Genomic DNA, 16,126 nt, shown 5'->3' with positions numbered 1-16,126 from the left:
TATCAAAAAAAACTTCCTTTTGGCCATTTTTTTTGAGAATGGACATTTCCCTGCTTCTTCTTTCAGCATTTGGGGCCTAGGCTGAAAAGGGACTTAGACTTTTTGTTTTAATTATGCCCCTCCACGTTTATAGATTATGATGAGACCTGCATGAAGGCATAAGAAATCACACTGATCAATGAAAATCAGTGAGAAAACACATTTTTGCAGTCAAAAGAAGCTAGTTTGGGATTTTGACCTGAGAGTACCAATATCCATCCCACATAAAGGGATTGCCAGGAATAAAGACCAATGGCTCAAAGAGAGCCATGTGCTTAAAAAGATTCAGACATGTATTGGTTCAAAATTGTAGTATGTTGCTGTATGGCTACTGATCATGTCCACACAATTTGTATATTGTAATCCAAATCACTTTCTTTAAAAAAAAAAAAAAAAAAACACTTGCGCTTGCTTGTTAAAAACTGCTAACCCTGTATAAAGTAATGTTTTTGCTCTGTAATTAATTTCATTTTTTTTAAAGTTTGCTTACATCTAACTTTTTTTCCAGTTACAGTAATAACATTCGGTAGTGGTGAAATGCTTTTTCCAAATTCCTGGAAGTTGTCATATATTTCTTTGACGTGATCTATTTCCCTTTTCTGTCGGACTGTTGTCTGCCGAGTTGGGGAGGGTGTGTGTGTGTCTATGTTGTGTTTGGTTAAAACACGTGGTGGTAGGGGGTGCCTGTAGAAATTGGATATGTATGCTTAATCCATCCTCTTCGGCTGAATGTCGAGCCCATAATGCTTTGCTCACATTTAATGTCACAGAAGAGAAGGCTATGTATTTTGTATGTCTGATAAATAAAGAGCATTGTGTTTTTTGGAGCCTTAACTGAATGTTGGATTTGTAAGTTGCTGTTATTGGAGTGACCAAGTGAACAGTCATATAATTATCAAAAATCACTGGCTCTTATGATAACTTCTCATTCCTATCTCTTTCCTCTTTACCTTTACATCTCTTCTCTTCCATATCCCACAGCTCCCCAATAACCCAGTCCCTCTTACTGTCATTCTGAAATTAACAACTTTCATCCTTCCTCTCATTACTATGGAAGTCATAGCAAAAGCAGCATATGGTTGTGCTAAGCAAATGCCTCCATTGCTTATAGTTACACTTCTCCCTCAACCACTCAAGAAAAAGCGCATGGTGGTGGTGGGGTGCCTATAGAAATTGGGTATGTTTGCTTAATGCACCCCTGATTTATTGACCTACCTGTACATGCTGCTACTATCATCAATCAGACTTCTAAGGCGGCTAGTAGGGGGAGATGGTAAAGTGGACTTTGTTTCAGTTTAGTCCACATTTAACCCTTCTATTTGCGCTAATCAAAGTGGGAAAGCAAAAGTACTGGTGGTAAATTATGCTTGAATTCCATCTCCACCACTCTGTGACCAAAAGCATGCTTCAGTCTTAACTTGTACCTTGCATGACTAGTTTTGTACACCAGGAGTCCCCAACCCAACGGAGACTCACTCAGTGAAGGGCTACAGCAAAATGGCTGCCTCTTCACTGAGGACAGAACGCTAGGCGTGCCCAGCATGTCTTTTCCCTTCTCTCCGTCACGCTGAAAAACTGCCAGCCTCGGTGAACTGTGGCAGATGGAAAGCAGGAAGGGGAGCTGCAGGCAACGTTATTGAATCACTGCAGAGGCTGGCAGTTTTTCAGTGTGATGGAAGGTGAGTGTGATATCGGACTGGCGTGGAGAGAAGGGTCAGAACATGCTGGGCCGAGGAGGAAGCCTCCTGGACTAACTGGGTTAAAAAAAAAAAAGTACGAAGGGGGATATTAATTAAGAAGTGCCAGATTGGGGGGAGAGCTTATGGGGCCAGAAACAGAGGACAGAGAGAGAGAGAGAGAAATGGTGGGCAATGGTCTGAAGATAAAGAAATTGGACCTGGGTTGGTGTGGAGGAAGAGGGAAAGAGATACTTGAAGTGAGAACTGTTGGAAAATAAAGGAGAAATGGTGGACCTGGGGGAGGAAGACAGGTAGGCAGTGGGGTGAGATGGGGGGCAGTTGGAAAGAGAAAGGGAGAGAAGTTGGATCTGGGGTGGAAGAGAGGAAGGGAAATGTTAGGCCTGGGTATGGAAGGGTGAGAGAGATGCAGCATCTCTTTTATTTTTCTTCCTTCTCATTGTTCAGCATCAAGGGGGGGGAGAGAAGAAGAACAACAGAAAAGAGCAGGATGTTGGATCATGGGGAGAGAGGAAGAGAGATGGGCCCATGGGAGGGCAGGAGGGAAGAGAGCTGGGGATGCTAGGGGATGAAGGGAAAGGGAGATATAGTCTGACCAGTGGAGAGAGGGAGGGGGTTCTGAAAGTGATGAGCCATGTGGATGAGGTCAAAAGGGAGATTACTAGTGAGAGAACAGTGAATACAGTGGTAGAACTGTGGTAATGGGGAATAGATAGAAGGAAGTAGGAGGCTGGGAAAGGATGGAAAATGGGAGAGCTAGGGACTGAGAGAAGATGGAGAATTGAGAGGTAGCTGAACATTTAAAAAGAAGAAGGGTGAGAGAGGGCAATATTTGAGTGGACAGAGACAAAAAAGGAAAGAAAAAGTTAAGAAAGCTGAAAGGGAAAAATCAATACGTTGGAGACAAGCATAAGGAAGGAATGGAACAGTAGAGAAGAGGAGAAAAATAGACAGCAGACACTGAAAGAGAATTAGTAGAAGATAGACAAAGAGCAGAAAGAGAAACCGGGACCAAGATGATGGAAAACCAAAATGACCAGACAACAAAAGGTAGAAAAAATAATTTTATTTTCTATTTTGTGATTACAAAATGTCAGATTTGAAATGTATATCCTGTCAGAGCTGGTGTTAGACAGCAAGTGTGAACTAGGACCTAAAAGAGAGAAAAGGTCTTTTTTTAATTTATTTTGTTAATATATATTGTGTATAAAACTGCCTACGAACCCCCCCCCCCCCCCTTTACCGGTCTCTGGAAAAATTTGCTTCTATAAAAGCGGTCTTTGGTGTCAAAAAGGTTGTGGACTACTTAGATCTGTTTGCTAAAAATTTGGCAATACAACAAGCATCAGTAAACATTAACATAACTGCATTTTTTTCTCTAAGGCATTCAACAATTTTCTTTCTTGAACTGCTACTGCTATATTGTGTTTATAAAATGTGGGCTTAGAGAGAGTGGTTAAAGCTACAGCCTCAGCAAACCCACACTGCTCCTTGGGACCCTGGGCAAGTCACTTAGGGCTCCTTTTACTAAGACGCGTTGGGGCTTTAACGGGCGGAGTAGCGCGCGCTACATTGCCACACGCGCTAGATCATAACGCCAGCATTGAGCTGACGTTATTTCTAGAAGCGTAGCGCTAAAATTGCTAGCGCACCTTAGTAAAAGGAGCCCTTAATCTCCCCCATTGCCCCAGGTACATTAGACCAGTGATTCCCCACCCTGTCCTGGAGGACCACCAGGCCAATCGGGTTTTCAGGCTAGCCCTAATGAATATGCATGAGAGAGATTTGCATATGATGGAAGTGATAGGCATGCAAATTTGCTTCATGCATATTCATTAGGGCTAGCCTGAAAACCCGATTGGCCTGGTGTTCCTCCAGGACAGGGTTGGGAACCACTGCATTAGACAGTTTGTGAGCCTGCTGGGACAGACAGGAAAAAATATTTGAGTACCTGAATAAATTCATGTAAACCGTTCTGAGCTCCATTGAGAGAATGGTATAGAAAATTGAATAAATAAATATTTTTAGAAGTAAAATATGCCAATGAAAGACTTATTAAAAGTGGTAATTCTCACCGCTAAGACCGAGGTAACTAGCAAGGTTATTTTCAAGCAACTGATTTTCACAGGCTTGTTCCGTCGGAGGTTTAGGAGTTCAGAGTGCGTGAGTTCCGTTACCATGTTCTTACTGCTGATCTCATGTCCTGGTCCTTTCTAAGCTTGCTGGGTCATTGTATTCCTCCCTGACATGCAGGTTCCCATTCCAATCAGCGAGGACCTGGACTTGATTGCTATGCTGACCGATGACGCCACGGTAGCAACGTGGAATAACGAAGGGCTGCCCAGTGATAGAATGTCAACAGAAAATGCCACTATTCTCACAACCTGTGAGCGCTGGCCGCTTATGATCGATCCACAGCAGCAAGGCATTAAGTGGATAAAGAATAAATACGGAGCTGACCTCAAAGTCATCCATCTAGGACAGAAGGGGTATGTGCTTTTTGGGATCATTCTTTGCATGCGCAGGTCTAAAATTTGCCCTGGATTTGATGAAATCTTTTTGATGTTGAGGACTGAAATAACATAATATTGCTAGCTGTTCATTTATATCACTTTGTGATAAAATACTAGGAGCTCAGATAAGTTGTTTTTTTTTTTATTGTGCTGACTGTACTGAGATGTCATTCAAACTGTAATAGAATGGTTTTGGTTACCTTTGTTCACTATTTATGGGGACAGAGTCATTTTTCACAGTCACCAGCATGTTTCTGTAATATTGTTATGCACTGTGTTTTTTTCACTGCTCCATGAAGACTTTTCACATCTCTGCTTCTTCCTTTCAAATATCAGTCTTTTACCGAGAGCTGCTGTCTTGATCATTATGGTCTTCATATTGCAGGGCACCGTATTAATCACGCAGTTGTATATTGTAGCAAATCAGTATTACAGAAGGTGTTCAAAGTGTAAGAGCTGAATTTGTATCACATCCTGAAACTGTGATTGTCCTCCTGACCATCTGATTTCCACACAAATAAGAAGCACCATCATTACTACTCTGCCCACCATACACTTCTCCCTCCATATTCGCTGTGATAGGGGATTAACAGAACCACAAATACAGAAAAACCGCAAGTAACTTTTTCATATGTTGTTCACTGTTTTCTATTAAAAACCATCGTGAATATGATGAAACCGCGAATAACATGGTGGGAGAGGCAAAACACGGTGAAGAAAGTGCTGGGAATCAGCGATTTTCTCTATAAACGCTTGGAATCAGCGATTTCTCTATGCAAGCTGATGTAATTTGGGGGGGAGCCAGCAAGCTAAAAACCGTGAATAATCAAAACCGCAATTACTGAAACCGCGAATACGGAGCGAGACGTGTATATGGAAATAGATTTGGTTTAAGTGAAGCACTGCTTTCTGACTGCGAACTGCAGCACAAATGAACAGATAGGTACAGAAGAAGGAGCAACAGTCCAGAATGAATTAGTAAGAGAAAGATCAGTAAAGAAGATTATGGGATATTAAAACTGGTATTTGAAAGTGCTTTAACATCACAGAGTAAGGTACGAGTCATCAGTCAGCTAGCAGTTCCCATATTTTTCATACAGCTTTGGAACTATAGACTGACTTCCTAAATCTCTTGAAAACTTGGATGCATGAACAAGAAAACTCTACCAAGAAGATAATTTATAAAACCAACATATGCCAAGGCTTTGTATTCATAGAACCAAAGGATGATTGGGACCTATCAATTATATGTATAGCACTAAATTCTATAAATGGCACCCATATTTGGGCACCTAAAAAATAAACACTGTTCTATAAATGATGCTTGAAGTTGGGCGCCATTTCTAGAATAGCACTTAGCGCCATGATCCAATAGGCATGAGGATTTACACCACCTCAAAACTGCCTAAAATAGGCATGGATCTGCCTTATGCTGTGACACTGCATCAAATTCTAGGAACGCCACTGATCTGCCCAGGATCCTCTCAAGGCTATGCCCCTTTTTGAATCTGCACATAAAATTTACCCCCATATCTTTATAGAATACTTACTATAATGCTGACACTTCCACACTATGCCAGACTATTCCATGCTATACCATACCTAGCATATATGATCATTCAGAGTTATGCATTGTCCTGCCAGGCCATGCACTCTCATGCATCATAATGCACTGCCTTGCTCTGTTATGTGCTGCCATTCCATTCTTCGTACTGTCAGGCACTATAATGTACTGCAGACATGTCAAACTCTGACCCGCGGGCCAAATTTGGCCCGCGGTGTGTTAAAAATTGGCCCGCCAGACATTTTAAATTTTATAGTAAATCTGGCCCACCGGCACGAACTGCTGCCACCGCTGCTGCTCTTCACTCGTGTCTGCCTTCACCTGGCCTCCTCTTCAAAGCAGCCTGCTGAGATTCACCAGCCGGCTGTAGCGAACCTCGCAGGCCGCTGTCCACCTCGGTAGCACGTTCCCTCTGACGCGATCCCGTATATTAGAGGAGGGGCAGGATCGCATCAGAGGGAACATGCTACCGAGGTGGACAGTGGCCTGCAAGGTTCGCTATAGCTGGCCGGCGATCCTCAGCAGGCTGCTTTGAAGAGGAGGCCAGATGAAGCAGACGCGAGTGAAGAGCAGCAGCGGTTCGTGCCAGTGGGCCAGAGAAGACCAGGAAGCCAGGAGAGTAGGAACGGAGGGGCAAATCTGAAGGTGAGATCAGGAAGAAGGGGGAAAAACATACAGGCCTTTGGGATAGGAGCGGGCCCTGGTGTAGAAGTACCCGGCCGGACTGAGTGGAGAGTGGGGTGGGGAAGAAATAAAACAGAGAAGGAGAGAGGGAAGGAACAGAAAGAGAGAGAAGTTGGACACAAGGAATGGTGTGGAGGTGGATAGAGATACTGAATAGGAGGGTAGTTGGGAAGAAAAACAGAAAGATGGTGGACCCTGGGGTGGTGGAGAAGGATGGATAGATGCTGGATGAAAGGGTAGTTGAGAAAAGGACAGATGGTGGGGTCAATGGCTACAGCTGCGGATATGGACACACAAAAAAGGAAAGATGCCAGACCTCTGAGGGAAGGAAGTGAAATGGAAGGGGAGGACAGAGATGGAAGATGGATAGTTAGCACGGAGAAAGAAGAAAACGACCCTGGCAAGCGAGTTATCAGAAGACAACCAGAGCTTGGGACCAACAAAAGGGAGAAAAATAATTTTATTTTCTGTTTTGTGATTACAATATTTATTTTGTTTATACCACAGAGCTGGTGTGGGGTTGGAGACGTTGTAACCCTATACTTCTACTAAGACTAAGCCTTAGTCACGTAGGGGTCCTTTCATTAAGGTGCGCATTTAGCACGTGCTAAATCGGTTAGCGTGCCTTAATTAAAGGACCCCTAATTATCTTAATTAAAAATTTGGCCCGCGGCTTAGCCTTTTTTTCAGATTTTGGCCCCTAATGTGATTGAGTTTGACACCCGTGATGCACTGTCAAGCTATATTAGTTACTGCAATGTCAAACCAAACTCATAACATCACCACCCCTTACTGTATGAGGTCTTGTCCTGTCATATCTTATTAAATATTGTCATGCTTTTTGAGTACTATCATACTCCCCTATGTATTGCCCTATCATGTCATGATCTACATCAGTGGTTCCCATCCCTATCCTGGAGAACCACCAGTCAGTCAGGTTTTCAGGATAGCCCTAATGAATATGCATGGAACAGATTTGCATGCCTGTCATCTAAGAACATAAGAACATAAGCAATGCCTCCACTGGGTCAGACCTGAGGTCCATCGTGCCCAGCAGCCCGCTCATGCGGCGGCCCAACAGGTCAAGAACCTGTGCAGTAATCTTCTATCTATACCCCTCTATCCCTTTTTCCAGCAGGAAACTGTCCAGTCCTTTCTTGAACCCCAGTACCGTACTCTGCCCTATTACGCCCTCTGGAAGCGCATTCCAGGTATCCACCACACGTTGGTTAAAGAAAAACTTCCTAGCATTCGTTTTGAATCTGTCCCCTTTCAACTTTTCCGAATGCCCTCTTGTTCTCCTATTTTTTGAAAATTTGAAGAATCTGTCTCTCTCTACTCTCTCTATGCCCTTCATGATCTTGTAAGTCTCTATTGTATCCCCTCTAAGTCTCCTCTTCTCCAGGGAAAAGAGTCCCAGTTTCTCCAATCTCTCAGCATATGAAAGGTTTTCCATACCTTTTATCAGACATGTCACTCTCCTCTGAACCCTCTTGAGTAACGCCATATCCACATGAGATTTTAAGGTACGGCGACCAATATTGGACGCAGTACTCCAGATGCGGACGCACCATCGCCCGATACTATGGCAGGATAACTTCTTTCTGGTAGTGATAACCTTCTTGATTATACCTAGCCCATGTGCTTAAGGCCCTGCCCACAGGAGGAGCCTAAGGCTCCCGGGCCTATTATGATTGGCTCAGGCGCCTCAGGCCCCACCTGTGGGCGGGGTTTCAGCCGCCTGAGCCAATCCAGCCCCATTCTGGAGCCAGCTGGCCTTCCGGACAGACGGGTTTGGCGCCCGTCCGTCTGACCAACGTTGAAAGGTACGAGGAAAGAGGGGTGGGGGTGGGGTATCATGGGGTCGGCCAGGGGGTCGCGGTTCGGCGGGGGGCGATCGGGGGTTCGGGGTGCGGTCGTTGGGGGGTAGGGGGTTGTGTCGAGGGCAGGAGGGCCTGGGATCCCTCCTGCCCGTATTGTAGTGGGGGGTGGGAGGTAGGGGGTCGTCGGGGCCAGGAGGGCTTGGGCTCCCTCCTGGCCAGATCCAGTCGGGGGGGTCACCGGGGCCAGGAGGCCTTGGGCTCCCTCCTGGCCAGATCCAGTCGGGGGGATTCACCGGGGACAGGAGGGTTTGGGCTCCCTCCTGGTCCGATCGTACTTGGCGGGGGGGGTACGATCGCTGGGGCAAGAGGGCTTGGGCTCCCTCTTGCCCCGATATCGTCGGGGGTGCCGCGGTTGCCGCGGGGCAAGATGGCTTGGCCTCCCTCTTGCCCCAATGTGTGTATGGGGGGGTGATGTATCACGGCAGGAGAGATGCCTCATCTCCCCTACCGCGATGCCATCACTCCTCTACCCAAACTGCCGCAACCAGTGGCAGGAGAAATAGGGCATCTCTCCTGCCGCGGGTCGCGGCAGTTCGGGTAGAAGAGTGATGGCATCGCGGTAGGGGAGATGAGGCATCTCTCCTGCTGCGATGGTTGTGGTGGGTGGGTGGGTAGGTTGCCGGGCCACTGAACTGATCGCGCCAGCGGCCATCAGCTCAGCGGCCCCTTTTTCGGCACTTAGACCTGGTTTGACTTCGTCTAAGTCAAAAAGGTATAAGTGCCGACTAGGCAACCTGCCTACGGTTTTGGTTATACCTGCTGCACGCCTAGGTGTAGGTTGGCCCACCTCCCGCCCACCTCCCGCCCTTTCCCCTTCTCTAAACACACCTCTCTGTGCGTTTAGAGGCAGGGGAAAGGCCTAAGCTGGTTTTAGATACGTCTAAAAACCAGCTTTGGTTATGGGTACTTAGACGATCAGGCTTTTTGAACGTCCAAGTAGCCATTTAGGACACATTTTAGACTTTTTTTTTTTTTTTTTTTTTTTGAACCCCATAGTCAGCTAGGTTTTTCAGGATATCCATAATGAGTAAGCATGAGATAATCTTCCGTGCACTACCTTCATTGTATGCAAACCTCTCTCATGCTTATTCATTTTGGGTGTCCTGAAAACCTGACTGGCTAGGTGTGTACTAAGGAATGGGTTGAGAACCCCTGTTCTAGATGTATACTGCAGCAAGGTGGAAGGAATCAAGTCTGCACTTGGTGGTAGAGGAGAAGGGCTCAAATAATAGTGATTTACCTGATATGTGTAGATCCCTAGAAGAGTACAGAAAAAGTTGAGAGGAAAAATAATGAGCTCACTCTGAAGAACATTTGCCTATAATAGTCTGCCAAAGCTGATTTCATACAAGGATTTCCTTCCAGTTTACTGATGCACTCGCAAAACAAGACTGTGTCCCATCCCTTATTAGGGATAAATGAAATCACCTATTGGTCATTAAGAGAAATTTGTACTGTATGCAGAAATAGATAGGGAGCTAGTGAAGTGACTTTATAAGAGGGGTTGTGTGTGCAGTAACACTGGATGATAAGTCGTGCATCAGAATTTTGAAGATTGAAGGGAAGAGAGATGGTTCATTGGGAGACCTGTAAGGAGCAATTTGAAATAGTTTAAGTGGGAGGTGATGAGAGTGCAAGTAAGGGTTTTAGTGATGTGTTCAGAAATAAAGGGACAATTTTGGGTGATGTTACAGGAAAATAAATGACAAGTATTACTGCAAATTGTTGGATATGTGCATAGAAAAAAAAAAGAAAAAAGAAGAGTCAAAGATGAACATAAGGCTACAGGCTAAAAGGACCAAGAAGATAAAACACTGTTTTCCATATAAATGGAGAAAGTTAGAAGTCTAAGGGGGAATACGAGAGGCTTTGTTTTGGCCATGTTAAGTTTCAGATGGTAGTTGGGTGTTGCCTGGAAGATCTTTTGAGAGTGGGATACCCCCCTGATAGATTTTTGCTACTTATTTCAACAGTAAAGACCCTCAGTTCTGTCTCAGATCAGGATCAGACAGCAGACTAGTCTCAGATGTCTTTCTCCTCCATTAGAGAAAGATTCTTCTGTATGTATATCCTGCAATGTCTCTCTTAGCAAATCTCTCTTGAAACTCAAGCAGGATCAGGGAACCATGGTTCTAATTGATTCATATTGGCTACAGCTAATCTAGTTCCCTCTACTTCTGGATCTAGCTTCCAAAGATCCATGTAGATTGGAGTGATTTCTGACCCTCATAACTAAAAAAGAAGGGTCTTTCTTATATTCTGACCTCAAGGTCTTAGCATAACAACTTAGATATTGAGAGGTTAGAAGTAGAATATTTGAACCTACTGGAGGAAGTCTCGCAGATTCTCCTGGCCTCCAGGAGAGATTTCACTAGGAGGTCATATAGTTTCAAATGGAAGAGGTTAGATGTCAGATGTGAGGGTGAAGCCCTAGACCTCTATTCATGTCTTGCACAAAAAATTATTGAATACATTCTATACTTATCAGTCAATTGTTCTACCAACATTTTTTCCAAAGTTGTATTCCCTGCCTAATGAAAACGCAGTGGACACCATGGACTGCAAGAAACCCTTGGCCTTCTATCTAGTGCAGACTAATGCCCATGGACAGTGTACCCAGTTTTTTGTTTTTTTTAATCCCTAACAGGATGGGGCTGCCATTGGTAAATGCACTATTTCTAATTGGCTAGCAGACAACATTTCTTTATTAATGTCCAGACCAGGCTGATTCTAGAAAGTCATGTCACAATTCACAGTATCAAAGCCATAGCTATGTTAGTAGCCCACTTGAGATCATCCTCCATCCTCCATAGAAGAGTTCTGCAAAGCTACAACGTGAGCTACAGTCCACGTGTTCACATCTCAATGGGACTCCCAACGCAACAGCCAGTTTGGTCAGACAATCCTTCAGAATTTATTTGTGGTCTAGAATCCAACTCAACTACCCCAGGCCCATGTTTTTTCTTTTCTAGGTTGTCTGCAAAAAAAAAAAAAAAAAGTTTATTTTTGTTAATTGTTTTCAAATTGGGTTTTGTTTGTTGCAGAACCTGATTGTATTCCCCTTTTTTTAATACAGCTTGGTAGCTAGGGATTCCCATTAGTAAGAATATTATCATCCTACTTGCCCTCACAGAAAAAGATGTTTTTACCTATAGCAGGTGTTCTCTAAGGAAATTAGTATTAATATTTTTACTACCCCACCTTTCTCCCCTTGGAGTTGAATTCTATCATCTATTGTACTGGACTGAGCTAGTTCTGTACTACAATGTTGGGTAGGAAGACGGTGGGTGACAAGATGCTTCCAAGAACTTCTGAAAGATCACTGGAGAATGCTTGCTGTGTTGGGCTCTATCAGATGATGTCACTCATCAGAAAGAATATTCATCCTGCTTTACTTGGAGAGCACCTACTACAGGTGAGTAACTTTGCTGTTCCTTTTAATTTTTTTAACAGTAGGAGGTTTCTTGGGTCTTTATCCCCGTAAAATTAAAATTGAAAAGAGAAAGCATAAAGTTTTTGTTCTCTTGCAAATTATTATACTGCTATCCATGTTCCTGGATTTGGATTATTGGATTTGCAAAACTAACTCATTCCCTCAACACCAGTGAGCAGAATGGGCACTACTACTCAATTCTTGTTTCACCACTATCCATGGAACTTTACTGGCTGTTATTCTAGTAGCAGGTTCTCTACCAGCTTTAGGTTCTGGTGAAAACTGATCATTATAACCTGTTCATTTGGTAAATCTAATCAATTTGAGCATTTTGGTTTAGTAATGATATGGGACAGTAATATAGCTGTAATCTCCTCCATGCAGATGTCCTAGGTCTGTAAATCTTGTCTCTATGCATACTAATTAAATAACAAATTTAGCATTCTCAAATTGTAAAACTTAACCATGTGTACAGTTTGTAATTTTTGTGCATGTAAGAAATCAATGACTTGTTTCTTGTATTCTTTTCGGGAGATGAGCTAGTGGGTGGTGTAGATGGGCAGACTGGATGGGCCATTTGGCCTTTATCTGACATCATATTTCTATGTTTCTATTTCTGGGATTACTTGAAGGCTAAAACATAATTTAGATTTAACCCATAAAATGAAACCAAATATTAACAGCATTTTTAGTTTTATTATAGATTGATTGTCATATTTTTTAAACAGGTTTAAAAGTGCTGATTTATTATGCTCATGGGGTGTAATAAACTTTGTGTTTTTTCCTGTATGTAGGTTTCTAAGAACCATCGAAAATGCTCTGGCCTATGGTGATACCATCCTAATTGAAAATTTGGATGAAATGATGGACCCAGTTCTTGATCCTTTGCTCGGAAGAAATACAATTAAAAGAGGAAAGTATGTATCTTTGGGAGAAAAAATAATCAGATGTTCATTCTATATTGATACTGGCAATATGTGGCTATGAGGCTTTTCCAGTTGCCTGGTACTGGCTAGTTGAACAAATTTAAGTTCATTTCTCAGTTTGTAGCACAGTTCTTTATATTTTATCTTATTTCATAATGTTTTTACATACTGTATACAAATTAATAAAAAAAACAATCAAAGCAGTATACAAATAACAAACTCCGCCCCTCCCCCCATTCCTGCATCATGTGCTTCATACATATTATGCTGACTATAGCTTTTCTGAACAGTCTTTACCATAAATCTCCTCAGGTTTTGTACTGAAAAACAAGGACTCCTCTGAATAGCCAAGCACTGTTGAACTTACTCTGAGTTATATTGGCAATTGTATAAGGCTCCCATTCAGTTAACCCTTACTTCTGTAATCTTAGTATTATCAAATATATAACAAAAGTGGAATAAAAAAAGATTAATTTATTAATTTGTCAATTCAGTTGTACTGATAGATAGTTAATGAAAGAAGGCAAACCTCAGACCGTACTGCTGTGTCTCATAACAGCCTATAGCTATTTGACAAATGCAATATAATGGTTTCAATCATTGGTCCACCTCCTTCTTAGTATTATCAGCCAAACTCTGTAGTTCTTGAACAACTTTCTTTAATAACATGAAGTAAGAAATAAACACAATTGATGACTTCAAGGCAGTTCAATTTTCACAGAATCTTCTCATTCTATCAGCCCATCCTATTCAAGGGGAAGCTGGGAGTGTGTCCACACACCTTGTGGAAAATAACACTGTTCTCCAGAATCAGATATAGAACCTAAGTTGTGTTAGATTGTTAGAAATAAAACCTGGTAAGTGAACAAGGTTAAACCCCAGTGAACCAGGTTTGTATGCAACCCATGCGGTCTACAAATATGGCACTGTTCTCTCTCAAACTGAAGAAGGGCTTAAGCTCTGTAGTTGCAGCCTAGCTCTCTGGGAAAAGCAAATCATTCTGGGGATTTAAGTCCACAGAGCACACTTTACTTATACATCTTAGCATAAACACTTATACTTGATTATACAAGAACTGAGAAAATGCCCACATAAAGTAGGGGCAGAACACATATTGATATTGAAAAGCTCAGTACAGGTCATTTAGACATGGTATCACTGCACAACAGGATTTTGGCTATCTAATGAAAAGTTGGAGACAGAGACTATGTCTGAATTCAAGAAAGCCTGGGATAAACACATGGGATCCCTTAGAGCAGTGATTCCCATCCCTGTCCTGGAGGAACACCAGGCCAATCGGGTTTTCAGGCTAGCCCTAATGAATATGCATGAGAGAGATTTGCATATGATGGAAGTGATAGGCATGCAAATTTGCTTCATGCATATTCATTAGGGCTAGCCTGAAAACCCAATTGGCCTGGTGTTCCTCCAGGACAGGGTTGGGAACCACTGCCTTAGAGAGAGGAAGAGATAATGATTAGTGCAGATGGGCAGATTAAATGGGCCATTTGGCCTTTAGCTGCCTTCATGTTTCTATGTTTCTAATTGGTGGCCTTTGTTCAAGTCAGGTAAGACATTTTCTAAGTGAATAGGGTCATTATAAGATATATTGATTCCTAGAATAGCTAACCAAGCATTTACAGGAAAACCTAAGAAACTTGCACTCAATGCAAAAAAATCAGAGGTTTAAACAATAGGAATATCATAGGAAGATGTACAGCTTGTGCCAGTCAGAAATTAATGCATATCCTCTCACAATGTGTTCCATGCTGAAAAAAAAGATATAAGTAATATAATTTTTTTTTTTTTAATCTTAAAACAAAAAGTAACTAATAAAGTACCATGTGTACAGATGATATCCTTGGATGTCTTAAGAAATGCTGATATGTCAACTTTTGCTAAGTACAATATGGTCCAAGCTATCCTCAAGCACCTCTTAAATAATTCCTAAGAAGTTCTAAGGGGGGAAGGGGGCAACAAACAAAGTCATTTGGAATTTTTAAAATCTCAAAGTCATAGCTCTAACCAAGTTCTTCATTGATTCAGTCATGTTCTGAACCAACAAGCTGCTCTTAAGTGTAGGTCTAGCTTAATGGTTATAGCAATGGACTGAGAACTAGGAAAACCAGGTTCAAATACTATGTCACTCTTTCTGATCTTGGGCAAGTCACTTAACCTCCATTGTCTCAGGTAAAAACTTAGAATAAAACCCTCCAGATCTGCCGTACCTAAATGTAACTCATATTGCGCTGTTACTAAAAAGGTGTGAACTAAATCAAAAAATCTCCCTTCCCTCCCTTAAATTTAGTAGTCCCCATAGCTTGCAGCAAGGTTTTAACATTTTTGTACACCGCCTAGAAGGTTTGATTAGGCAGTATAAGAAATTTTAACTAAACTTGAAACTAGAAACTACCTAATACTCTCAGTTAAGAAGTTGTGCTTCTATCTAGCCCATCTTCTTATCCTGATCCCCAAACTTAGAAATGCTTTTCTTAGAAAAATCTCCCAGCTCAGTAATTGTTCCGTATATCCTGTAACGAAATACCATCCCTTACTTGCAGAAAAAATACAAAACTGAGAGCAATACAACAGTTGCAAAGGAAAGTATCACAGCATGAGACACTCTAACCCAGGGGTCTCTATTATACCCAATAGTGGTAGCAGGAGAGGGGTCCTAAATCTGAAATTAGAAAAGTTTCTGAAGTAGATGAACAAATTAAAATACTGGGAGGTGCTTCGACAGTAGCCAAGGGTGTAGGGTCTGAACACGTTAGTTCAAAAAGTCTTGCACAATGCCAGATCTCCATTCGCCAAACTTCTCACATTAGCCTTCTGTTTCCCCTTCATGAGCATCAGCTTCTATCTCTTCTCTTTAATGGCTCCAAACAGATGTCCCCTTTGGACTGCCCCTTCGGACACACATCCTCAGCCACAAATCCATGTACCCTCTGCTTTTCACTGCTTCAGTTCAGAGATGATGATGAGATCAGTTGGGATATGATCATGCTTAACGCATGTCTTTTCGCAACCTCTTCCACTGGACCCAGCAGCTAAATGTGGTAAACCCAGTGGCGTACCTAGGGTATGTGGCACCCGGGGCCCATCATTTTTTGACACCCCCCCCCATCTATATGAAAAATATGATTTTTAGTAACAATCTACATATCGCACCACAAGAGTGTACCTAGGAAAAGGCTGCATCTTAAACACTGCAGTGAGCACTAGAACACCAACACATACATTGTAAAACTAAACAAGCCAGATCCCGCACAGTCAATTGATCCTGTAGTCAATGCCAACTGAAAACTGTGTTCTTTTCATACACACAGAACAGAGATACACCCTCGCCCAAAATGGAATAATCACAAACTAAAAATAGAAATATGT

At 42.5% G+C, this 16,126-nt stretch overlaps 1 protein-coding gene across 5 annotated transcripts in view; it reads left to right on the top strand.

The window, feature by feature from the left end:
• The window catches only part of DNAH11 (dynein axonemal heavy chain 11), a 596,997-nt gene that overhangs the window by 487,819 nt on the left and 93,052 nt on the right, over positions 1-16,126 (top strand). For all 5 annotated transcript variants that reach the window (XM_033930891.1, XM_033930892.1, XM_033930893.1 and 2 more), the window contains 2 exons: positions 3,990-4,225; positions 12,608-12,730. In XM_033930891.1, the coding sequence (XP_033786782.1) occupies positions 3,990-4,225; positions 12,608-12,730 (359 nt within the window). The remainder of the gene's footprint in view (positions 1-3,989; positions 4,226-12,607; positions 12,731-16,126) is intronic.

This window comes from Geotrypetes seraphini, chromosome 2 (genome assembly GCF_902459505.1).
Source record: "Geotrypetes seraphini chromosome 2, aGeoSer1.1, whole genome shotgun sequence".
NCBI classification, from domain to species: domain Eukaryota; kingdom Metazoa; phylum Chordata; class Amphibia; order Gymnophiona; family Dermophiidae; genus Geotrypetes; species Geotrypetes seraphini.
This window is presented reverse-complemented; position numbering and strand designations above follow the sequence as displayed.